Genomic DNA, 12,993 nt, shown 5'->3' with positions numbered 1-12,993 from the left:
AATTGGCTAACCAACCAGGAAAAGAATGATCAAAGAGTTGAGTGGTTCTATCAGCTAAACTTTTCCTAGCTAACATATTAGCACACTCATTATTGAATCTTTTTACATGAATAATATTGACACTCTTTAAAGCTTCCATCTGGTCTTTGATCTGATGCAAAATGGTACTTACAGCATTGTAATATTGTCCCTGGTTCTTGAGTTAATCCACAACCGCCCTGCAATCTGACTGAATCTCAATAGGACCCTTTGCAGCAGCCGGCGCTCTCTTAATAGCTTCTAGGATGGCCCAAGCTTCAGCCATCTCAACTGTACACATACTCGGCATATATATCATACCTGCTGAAATGATTTGCCCCTCCCAGTTTCGCCAAATGAACCCAATGCCCACTCCAATCAGATTCTCGTGCAGAGCAGCATCGCAGTTCACACAGATGCTGCCCTTTTCAGGAGGCTGCCACTGTTTCATTATCGTGGGATGGGTTGCCTCAGGTTTCAAAGCAATATCCCCATGAGGATTAGAGTGCGGATAAGCAGAGAAGATCCAAGTTAACAGCTGAATCCCATTCATGATTGGGAGTTGATTCCACTTCCTATTTCGATTTTCCCATATAGCCCACATAACTCTAATAGCATCTTCATGTTGGGTTTTATGCCCTAAATAAAACTTATTTCAATATAATCAGATTTACTTATTAATATAGATCAGAAATAACATTTAATGTTGCATGGTTCACATGATTTATTTCATGATTATATGTACATAATGTATGAATTCTATTTAAGTCCAGAACATATTAATTTGTTAATGATTATAGTGTTATCAACATAGTGGAATATAATCTTAATTATATGTTCGAAAGTTTATTCCCTGATTTGTCAAAACACTGGATTTAGACTGACATGGTATAATCAGCGATAGGTATTCTTACACCTTGCATAAGTATTATGTCCTTTCCAGGACATTGGCAAAGTTTACCAGCATCGGATGTATGGAGTATACATCGGAAGGGACCGATAATTAACTTTGATTAGATATATTAGAATTTACCGTAATATCTATTCAATTCAATATCACCTGTTGATCCTAGATAAAATGATCTTAATCCTGATATGATTAGGTTCAATCTCAAGAGTGTTATTCGTGTTCTTTGATTTGTTAGTGAAGCCTACTTTTGGGTCAGGGTGATACGTACATTTTGGGAACACGGTAATGCAATTGAGTGGGAGCGCTAACATAAATATGGAATCTATAGCTTCTATCTGGCGAATAGAAAGTAAAGGATGATTTCCTTCGAGCTTAACCAAACAAAAATAAATTGTGGAGATCTCATTTCACTTAGCTGAAATATCATTTATACAGGGTTAAGTGTTTTAAGGATAAAATACATTGTAGGGTGTTACGGTAATTTAATCCCTTTATAGTGTAAATCATCTATATAGAGGATCATTGATCACATTAGGCTTATAATAATGGATAACTAATGACGTGTCTATGTTAGGTTTTATGCCCTAAATAAAACTCTTTACAATCTGATTAGTTATCAATATAAGAAATTTGAAGTGATTGATGTTTGCAGGAATTTTACATGTTAATGGTTTAAATATGTTTATTACATTTACACACAAAATCAGTTAAATCTAGATCATATGTTTATTCACAATTACAGTATCGTCAACACAGTGGAATGTGATTGTGATCATATGAATCAAAAGACTTGGTCCGTGTTTCATCAGTGTTATTGGATTTGCACTATTGTGATAATCAGCGATGATGTGTACTTACACTTGGAGTAAGTGTTATGTTCTTTCCAGGACATTAGTAAAGTATACTAGTTTCGAATGTATGGAGTATACATTGGACTGGACCGATATTGCAACTAAGTTAAGATATTACAAACTTACCGTTATATATATCTTTCCAAGTCAATATCAGTAGTTGATCTTAAGATTAAAAGAATCTAAATCCTGATATGCTTAGGCTCAACTCAGGAGTGCTATTCATGTTCTTTGATTTATTAGTTAAGCCTACTTTTGGGTCAGGGTGGTACGTATATTTTGGGAACATGATAGTATGATTGACTGGAGTGCTGAACATAAATATGGAATCTATAGCTTCTACTGGTGTATAGAAGTCAAGTGATGATTCCCTTCGAGCTTAGCAAATAGAAGTAAATGGATGAGCTCTTGTTTAACTGACTAATTACTAGATCACTAAACACCATTTACTGGTAGCTAAGTGTTTTAAGGGGCAAAATACATTGAGGGGTGAGAACGGTAAAGAAATCCCATCTTGATGTAGATCATCTATATAGAGGATCTTTAAATCACAATAAGATTATAACAATGGTTAAATGAGATAGCATATTGATATCATGGAACATATAATAATGCTCTATATTAGTCTGAGAGTGCAATTCTAAGTTCTAAGAGTGGATTCAACGAAGAATTAATAAGTAGGAATTTACTTGGTAAATTTGGTTCACTTATTCGAAGCTCAGCATATAGATCCATGGTCCCCATTCTAGTTGATAATATTTTGCTTGTAAGACTCATTAATTGATTCGTGATTGATCAATTAAAATTCTAAAGTTAGACTATGTCTAATTTTATGAATTTTCACTAAGTAGGGGTGAAATTGTAAAGAAAAGAGATTCTAGGTTTATTTATTTATTAATGGACTTTATATGTCTAGTTAATAATTAAATTAAATGACAATGTTATTTAATAAACTATTTTAGTTATTAAATAATTAGTTTTGGCATTTAAAAGGTTAGAATTAGAAAATTGGCATGTTTGAGAAAATAGAAATAAAATTTGATAAAACTGCAAAATCAAGTGGGGCCCATAACTACACCATGTCCGGCCACTATTTGTGGGAATGCAAATTGATTTTTTCATTATTTTAATGTCAAATAATTCCTAACCTAAACCTAGTAGTTGCCTATAAATAGAAAGTGATGGCTCAGTCAAATCACAAGTTTTCATAACATCTTGTGACAGAAATTCCTCTCTTCAGAAAAACTGAGCCTTCCCTACTTTCTATACCTGGCCGAAACCCTCTTCTCTCTTTTCTTCTTCATAAATTTCGACCCTAGTGAAAAAGTAAGTGCCCACACACAGCAAGCAGTAACTCAATCATAGATTGGAAGACTGTGAAGGTGTTGGAATTTATTTTACCAAGATCTCAGATCTACTCACAAGTATGTTTATTAACACCCTAAATATGAACTTTCTAAAACGATAAATTAAACACATATAAAGTTTAGGAAACCTTACATTGGGTGCAGCGGAATAATATGACTCCTTCCGTTCAAATATCTAGCCCTTGATTCCTTTCTGTAGCAGAGCATTATCAATATCTAAACCTGGATCTCTTTCTCTGAATCTTTGATGCTGAAACTCCTTTTGCTGAATGTCTTTCTTCACGATCTTCCTCACTATGATTGAGGTATCACTTGCTGTGTGTGGGCACTACTCATACACTAATAATTTCAAAATTTAAGAGGGAAGAAAGAGAGAGGGAGTGGTCGGCCAGATAGGGAGAGAGAAGGCTCAGGTTTTTCTGAATCAGAAGTGTCAGAAGAAAAGTGTAATTTTCCTGAAGCCTTCACTATCTATTTATAGCATTCCACTAGGGTTAGGTTTGAATTATTTGGCATTAAAATAATGAAAATATCAACTTAAAAAGCCTACAAAGGTGGTCGGCCATGGCTTAGTGGACTGGGCCTTGCTTTTTGAAATTTTGCAATTTTAACACCTTTTGTATCTGATTTTCTCAAAAATGCCAATTTCCTAATTCAACCATTTAAATGCCAATTCTAACTATTTAATAACTATAAATAATTATTAAATAATATTGTCATTTATCATATTTATTAATTGAACCATACAAAGTATCATAATTAACAAATATGCCCCTAAAACTCTTTCTTTACAATTTCGCCCTTACTTAGTGAAAAATTCACAAATAGACATAGTCTAATTTGAGAATTATAATTGATTAATCAAAACCAATTATATGAGTCTTACAAGCAATATTATCTCAACTAGTGCGGGGACCATGGGTCTATATAACCGAGCTTCCAATAAGTAGATCAAGAATTTATTACTAAAATTCACTAACTTATTAATTCTTCGTTGAATCCACGCATAGAACTTAGAATTGCACTCTCAGTTATATAGAATGCTCTATATGTTCCACCATATAGACACATCATTAGTTATCTATTGTTATAATCCTAATTTGATCAATGATCCTCTATATGAATGATCTACACTGTGAAGGGATTAAATTACCATTACACCCTACAATGTATTTATTCTTTAAAACACTTGACCCCGTATAAATGATATTTCAGCTTATGTGAAATGAGTACTCCACCATTTATGTTCGTTTGGTCATGCTCGAAGGAGATCATCCTTTGCTTACTATTCGCTAGATAGAGGCTATAGATTCCATGTTTATGCTAGCGCTCCCACTCAATTGCACTACCGTGTTCCCAAAATGTACGTATCACCCTGACCTAAAAGTAGGCTTAACTAACAAATCAAAGAACACGAATAGCCTTTCAAGATCGAGCCTAATCATAACAGGATTAAGATCATTTGATCTAGGATCAACTAGGCGATATTGACTTGAATAGATATTACGGTAAGTTTAATAAATCTAAGTCAAAGTTCAATATCGGTCCCTTCCGATGCATACTCCATGCATCCAACCTGAGCTCTACTTTAACCAATGCTCTGGATAGAACATAGTATTTCTCCAAACACAAGTAAACTCTGTTGTAGATTATCATATCAGTAAAACCCTATGTCTGATAAATCTAGGAAACTTTATTCACGTAGTCATGTTTACTTTCCAATGTGTTGACGGCACAATAAACAGGATCAAGTATGTGAAAAGGGTTTCAGATGAATTCATACATTATGTACATATAATCATAAAATAAATCATGTGAACCATGCAACATTAAACGTTATTTCTGATCTATATTAATAAGTAAATCTGATTATATTGAAATGAGTTTTATTTAGGGCATAAAACCCAACAAACTCCCACTTGCACTAATATAAAACAAAAACTGCGTTTCAAATAATCTCAACACCTTGTGTAATATCCCGATAAGTTAAATGGTAAATAATTAGGGTTTATATTGATATTATGAATTAATCAAGTAATAAGTGGGATTATGATCCTACTAATTTATTTCAGCATAAAATTTAAATTTTGCTATAAGTGAGTAAATAATCGTAATTTGTTAATTACGGAGATTTATATAGCATGTGTGAATGTAATATGAGCTATATGTGGAATAAAAATATTTCAGGTTTGGCGACCCTGGAGACTCAATAAGTGGATATATAAGCGTAATTTGTTAATTACGGGGATTTATTTGAAATACGTGGATATAATATGAGTTATTTGTGAAATAAAAATATTTTCAAGTTTGGCGACCCTGGAGACCCGATTGGAGGCCAAAAATGTCACAACAGTTTTAGTTAGAAATATTGATGAGATTATTGGGATAAGTTGATTTTAGAAATATCGGGGTATTTTAGGGTACTCGAAGTTGACCAAATACCCTAAAAATAGAGATTTCTTAGTGGCTAAGAAATAATAAGATAATTATTAATAATAAAGTTTTTATTAATATTATTATATTATTATTATTAATATATTATATTATTTTTATTAATATATTATTATAATATTATTTATATATATAAGTTAACGTAATAAGTTAACTTTAATAATATATATATTAAGTTACAGTGAACAGAACGACGAACGACGAACGAAACTTTTGTTCTCCCTCCTTCGATAAAACTTTCTCCCTCTATATCCATTTTTTTCGATTTTCAATCCAACACTTAGCGATCTAAGCTCCGGTACTAGCAAGATAGCAAATCCTTAAAAAGGGAAAGCTTAAGGTATGGTTTAATTTCGTTTTAAGTTTAAAAACGATTGGTTTTATATAGGGGCTTTATGATTTAAAAAGGGTATGGAGATTCTGACTTCGTAGAACTGTTCTTTGGTAACTATGGGACTAGTTTATGTATTTACTTGTTGAATTTGAAGTGATTTTGAGTTACAAATCATGTTTAGAACTTTTTAAAGCTTAGTCCGAACGTTAATGGCGTTTTTCATTTACGGGATCGATTTTTATTTCTGTTATGTAAGGATGGTAGTATTTATGGTATATATGCGCCCTGTGAAGTTTGGAGTGATTTGGATAAGTTTTGATAGTGTTTCGGTGAGTGCGAAAATTGGGATTTTCGATGTAACGTCCCCGCTTCAAGCCTCCATTGGGCCCTTACACCCACGGACTAATGGCTCTTATACACGAGTACGGCACTCTGGCTGCTTCATGGACTGATGACTGACCCTACAGACCAACACGAGTGTTTTCAGCGTGCTTTGTCCTCACTCACACGCATCCTGGGAAAACTTCCCAGGAGGTCACCCATCCTTGAAATTGCTCCCAGGTCAAGCACGCTTAACTGTGGAGTTCTTTCGTGATGGGCTACCGAAAAACAAGATGCACCTTGTTGATATAGGTAGTACCAATCAATCCATTTAAGCTCTCTTTAACTGTGTAGTCCCATACCTACACAGTCTCAGAATCATCCCACTTGACCTTCCCCAGGCGGTGTGGGATTGCACAGCTTACCCGGTATTTCCCCTTACGAATCACGGGACTACTGACTGTCACAATCACCCCCCCTTACGGGGTCCGACGTCCTCGTCGACCACACTTCTGGCTGGGTCAAGGCTCTGATACCATTTGTAACGTCCCCGCTTCAAGCCTCCATTGGGCCCTTACACCCACGGACTAATGGCTCTTATACACGAGTACGGCACTCTGGCTGCTTCATGGACTGATGACTGACCCTACAGACCAACACGAGTGTTTTCAGCGTGCTTTGTCCTCACTCACACGCATCCTGGGAAAACTTCCCAGGAGGTCACCCATCCTTGAAATTGCTCCTAGGTCAAGCACGCTTAACTGTGGAGTTCTTTCGTGATGGGCTACCGAAAAACAAGATGCACCTTGTTGATATAGGTAGTACCAATCAATCCATTTAAGCTCTCTTTAACTGTGTAGTCCCATACCTACACAGTCTCAGAATCATCCCACTTGACCTTCCCCAGGCGGTGTGGGATTGCACAGCTTACCCGGTATTTCCCCTTACGAATCACGGGACTACTGACTGTCACATTCGAGTTTTATAATTTTTAGAAATTCTTAAGAGATCAGAAATCGTATTTTTATCATAACTTTTGACTCGGGTGTCCGTTTTGGATATTCTATATACCGTTTCGAAGCTTGAGACGAGCTCTACAATATGGTGTATGTTTTAGAGCTGACATATAAGTCTTATTTTAGTGTATTTATACCGCGGGGTTTGGTAGAAAACCCTAGATTGTCTTATGTGAATATAAGCAGTGTTTTAGGATAAACACTTATTAGTTTATCGTTGTTGTGACATAGGGCCGGGATCATCGAGGATAGTTCTCCACTTCGATTGGTTGAAATGTATGAACCTAGATTAAAGGTAAGAAAAGTATATTGTACTGCATAGTACGTTGTATGTTATACAATTAGTATTGTTATGAATTGATTAATATTGAGATATAGTTAATATTGTTATATATTGAAAAGATTTATTGGTTGAGTATTGATAATGTGATAATATTATGCATGTGATATATGGGCTCACCTGATTAGGTGATGCAATTTTCCTGACAACGTACTGGGCGTAAGTACGGGTGCCGGTGATATATGATGAGTACAAAGTGTAGGTACGGGCTCACCTGATTAGGTGATGCAATTTTCCTGGCGACGTACTGGGCGTAAGTACGGGCGTCAGTGACATGATAAGTACCGGGCGTAGGTACGAGCTCGTCTAATTAAACGATGCGATATATTGGTGCCAGATTGTGGCACGGGCTCACCTGATTAGGTGATGCAATTATATGATATATGGGTGCAGGTTTTTGGCATAGGCTCACCTGATTAGGTGATGCAGTTATGCGACATATGGGTGCCAGGCTATGGCACGGGCTTGCTTGATTAGGCGATACAATACAAGATCATTAGATTAAAGCATCGACTTGCCTGATTAGGAGACATGATGTCATGAAGATGGTTGCTTTATGAGGTAACATATATATTATTTATATGATTAAATGAATATGATTTCCATTATTGGTATAATTATTTTGTATTACCAAATATCTATATACTAATGTTTATTCGTGACAGATGCCAGTAGTGATTTGGATTTCATCTTATGAACAAAGTGTGGTGGTTTGATTCTTATTGTGTATAAATGACAATATTCGAATAATAAACTATATGATTGTTATTATTACTTTTCTTGCTGAGTCCTTGTGACTCACGGGTGCTATGTGGTGCAGGTAAAGGCAAAGAAAAGCTAGATCAACCATGAAGTGACAGTCTTCTCCAGCAATGTACATATTGACCTCGCCGGCCTGCGTGCCGAGTTGCCAGGAGTTGTGTTAGACTGGCTGTATCTGCTGTGTATTTTGATTTTATGTTTAAATGGTTGTCGTATATATTTCTTTAGCAAAACTTTTTACATCAGGGATTCCCGGAACACACTTTTTATGCCGTTATAATGTCCGTTTTTAGTGTTTTATTTTAGTCAAGTTTTTAATATTATCACAGTTTTTAATAACTAATTATTCTATTAGCATTAAACTAGTTTATAAAATCACACACGTGGCGTCCCTATAGATTAGGGCGTTACACCTTGATATACAAATCAAGTGTAGTAGTAGTAAACTCCTCGTAATAGGATCTGAAAGGTTGAATTAACCACAACCTTTTCTCCACCATTACTCTTCCTTTAATCACAAAATCATTGATAATGTGAAATTCCTCTCTATATGTCTACTCTCTTGGGATACTGGATTCTATACTTTTGGGAACTACTTTTGGTTAATCATGAAATTAACACTAGTAGTTTAGGCAATTTGGAATGGTGCCAAAAATGTATAGAACTTTTCTTAGACTGAATAAGTACCTTTCCTGCAACTTTAACATTCAGTCCCTCTCTGGTAGACCTAGAGACTTCAGATAGGTTGTTACACTTCTCCAAAATCACTATTCCACCCCCAGAGTAACCACCATCTTATCAGAAAGATTTACTAGCACAAAGGCAAATTTCGAAATCTGATATGGTGTAGTCTAAGAGTTTTAAACACACCCTTATAGACTAACATATAGTTCCTCTTCTTAATCTTAGGATTTACTTGATTGTCTTCCAATGTTCTTCTCCTGGATTAATCTGATACCTACTCATTACTTCCACTCAACAGTAGGTGTCTGGTCTAAGGCATACAAAAGCATATCTAAGACCTCTCACTGTTGATTTAAGAAATTCTTTCATGGCTTTATCTTTTCTGGAATAGTTGAAACTTTTCCTTAGATAAATAAAATCTATGTTTAAGAAGTTGTGAAGCTTCTATAGATTGCCATTAGAAAGAAAATGCTTCAGCATCTCACTAAAGTAAGTTGCTTGCATTCGAGTAAGTAATTACCAGGTATACCACAAGCCATAGGTTTAGATAAACTCAAACCTATAATATTAGGAACAAGAAGTTTTGTTAAGTCTATTGAATGGACTTATAAACGAAAATTTCCTTTTATGTCCTTGTAATAGAAAACTTTAGGTTATTCCATGTGAATGGATTAAACCATAGTTCTTTTGGCTTTCTTCTTAGTTTCTTATCTTGACAATCCATTACTTGTTTAAACTCACAATGGATTTTAATCACTAGTGTCTCCCAAGTCATAAGTGTTAGGTTTTATGCCCTAAATAAAACCCCATTTCAATGTAATCTATTTTATTCAACATCAATAAAGAAACAGAAGTATTTGTCATTCATTTGTGTATGTTTTGGTTCACTTTATCAATTGCTTGTCTATTTGATTTATAAATTCATCTTAAACCCTTTTCATATACTTGATCATGTTTATTGTGCTGTCATCACATTGGAAAGTAAACATGACTATGTGAATAAAGTTTCCTAGATTTATCAGACACAGAGTTTTACTGATATGATAATCTACAACAAGAGTTTACTTATATTTGGAGAAATACTATGTTCTTTCCAGAACATTGGTTAAAGTAAAGCTCAGGTTGGATGCATGAAGTATGCATCGGAAGGGACCGATATTGAACTTTGACTTAGATTTAATTAAACTTACCGTAAAATCTATTCAAGTCAATATCGCCAAGTTGATCCTAGATCAAATGATCTTAATCCTGTTATGATTAGGCTCAATCTCAAGAGGGTATTCGTGTTCCTTGAATTGTTAGTTAAGCCTACTTTTAGGTCAGGGTGATACGTACTTTTTGGGAACACGGTTAGTGCAATTGAGTGGGAGCGCTAGCATAAACATGGAATCTATAGCTTCTATCTGGCGAATAGTAAGTAAAGGATGATCTCCTTCGAGCTTGACCAAACGAAAATAAATGGTGGAGATCTCATTTCACATAAGCTGAAATATCATTTATACGGGGTCAAGTGTTTTAAGGATAAAATACATAGTAGGGTGTTACGGTAATCTAATCCCTTTACAATGTAGATCATTCATATAGAGGATCATTGATCAAATTAGGATTATAACAATGGATAACTAATGATTTGTCTATATGGTGGAACATATAGAGCATTCTATATACTGAGAGTGCAATTCTAAGTTATATGCGTGGATTCAACGAAGAATTAATAAGTTAGTGAATTTTAGTGCTAAATTCTTGATCTACTTATTGGAAGCTCGGTTATATAGACCCATGGTCCCCGCACTAGTTGAGATAATATTGTTTGTAAGACTCATGTAATTTGTTTTGATTAATCAATTATAATTCACAAATTAGACTATGTCTATTTGTGAAATTTTCACTAAGTAAGGGCAAAATTGTAAAGAAAGAGTTAATAGGGGCATATTTGTTAATTATGATACTTTGTATGGTTCAATTAATAAATATGATAAATGACAATATTATTTAATAATTATTTATAGTTATTAAATAGTTAGAATTGGCATTTAAATGGTTGAATTAGGAAATTGGCATTTTTGAGAAAATCAGATACAAAAGGTGTTAAAATTGCAAAATTGCAAAAAGCAAGGCCCAGTCCACTAAGCCATGGCCGGCCACCTTTGTAGGCTTTTTAAGTTGATATTTTCATTATTTTAATGCTAAATAATTCAAACCTAACCCTAGTGGAATGCTATAAATAGATAGTGAAGGCTTCAGGAAAATTACACTTCACACTTTCTGAATCAGAAAAACCTGAGCCTCCTATCTCTCTTCCCTAGCCGCCACTCACTCTCTCTCTTCTTCCTTTGATTTTCGAACTTACCCAAGTGATTAGAGTAGTGCCCACACACAGCAAGCAATACCTCAATCATAGTGAGGAAGATCGTGAAGAAAGATCATCAGCAAAGGAGATTCAGCATCAAGGATTCAGAGAAAGAGATCCAGGTTCAGATCTTGACAATACTCTGCTACAGAAAGGATACAAGGGTTAGAGATCTGAACGGAAAGAGTCATTTAATTTCGCTGCACCCAATGTAAGGTTTCTTAAACTTTATATGTGTTTAATTTATCGTTTTAGAAAGTTCTTATTTAGGATGTTAATAAACATACTTGTGAGTAGATCTAAGATCCTGGTAAAATAATTTCCAACAACTGGCCTCAGAGCCATAGTAATTGATTTACTTGCAAGAAATTTGGACTTTAAAACGATTGTTTGTTTGTTATTGGATGGTATCATGTTGTATTGAGTGTTATTTGATGATTGATTGATGTTTGTGAATTTTCGTGAAAAATAATTGCGATTCTGTTTCTGGACTTAGTTTTATTGGATAGTATGGAAAAAATTAAGCAAGTTATTTTTTTACAGAACTCAATTTTGATTTAATTTGAATTAGTTATGATTTTTTGAAGATTCGAAAAAATCGGGACTGTGCTGAAATTTTCCTACGATCGCGAAAACTGTCCGTACAGCTCACAATTTTTTCATTTTTCTTCGATTTTTCATGCTTTTTCATGGAATTAACTTCCGATTTTTTGTGTAGTTCTATATTTATACTATTACTATTCCTAATTCAATTATAATTAACATTTTGAATTAATTTAATATTTTTTAAATTTTAATTCAAGATATTAGTGTAATTTGAATTTGAAAATAGTTAGTATCTATCTTTTTGCTTAATAATCTATCTTATTTTAAAATTTGATTATATCTTATCTTATTTTAAATTTAAAAATAAGATAACTATAATCATGTAATTTTTAAATGATATAAGATATTTTGCTAATTTTTTTTTTAAAATTTTGTTATTTTATTTATTTAAATTACATTTAAAATTTGAAAAAGATATTCATTTATCTTTTCTAATTTTTTTTTTAATTTTTATTTATATAATAACATTTAAAATTTAAAAGTAGTTAGCAATTTTTTTTTTTGAAATGATATTTAGGTTGGTTGAAACCTAATTTTTCAAAATTGTAGGTTTAATTTTAAATTTAAATATTTAATTAAATTTCGAATTTTTTTTTTATTTTTTCAAATTTTTTTTAAAATTTTCGAAAATTTATTTTATTTAATTAATTATTTTCAAAATTAATTATTTAATTTAAAATTAAATAAATCCTACATCCAACTATCCAACTAACCTTGTTGCAGGAGTATGTGTTTTAGCTTGTGTGTAAGTTTTCAAAACCTATTATTACTTGATTGCAAATAGCCATGGTTATTTTTTGCCAGATCTAATGATCTGATGGCTCCCTTGGTCAAGATAATAATTTGTAACATGTATATTTACAAACTTCTTTCATCTGTGTATGACCTAGCAACATGATAGGACCCATCCAAAGTGTGCCTGTGTGAGCGTATGTGTTTAATTTTATTATAGATGCATATAGGTTGTTGTTGCTAAAATAAAT

The 12,993-nt window shown here is 33.5% G+C and overlaps 1 protein-coding gene across 1 annotated transcript in view; it reads right to left on the bottom strand.

The window, feature by feature from the left end:
• Positions 1–202: 202 nt before the first annotated feature.
• LOC133030087 (uncharacterized) overlaps positions 203–12,993 on the bottom strand; it is a 56,362-nt gene continuing 43,571 nt past the window's right edge. Inside the window, exon 3 of the mRNA XM_061102299.1 lies at positions 203–593. Within this exon, the coding sequence (XP_060958282.1) occupies positions 203–593 (391 nt within the window). The remainder of the gene's footprint in view (positions 594–12,993) is intronic.

The sequence above is a fragment of the Cannabis sativa genome, chromosome 8 (genome assembly GCF_029168945.1).
Source record: "Cannabis sativa cultivar Pink pepper isolate KNU-18-1 chromosome 8, ASM2916894v1, whole genome shotgun sequence".
Classification (NCBI taxonomy): domain Eukaryota; kingdom Viridiplantae; phylum Streptophyta; class Magnoliopsida; order Rosales; family Cannabaceae; genus Cannabis; species Cannabis sativa.
Note: the sequence above shows the minus strand (reverse complement) of the source record. Positions and strands in the feature narration are given on the sequence as shown.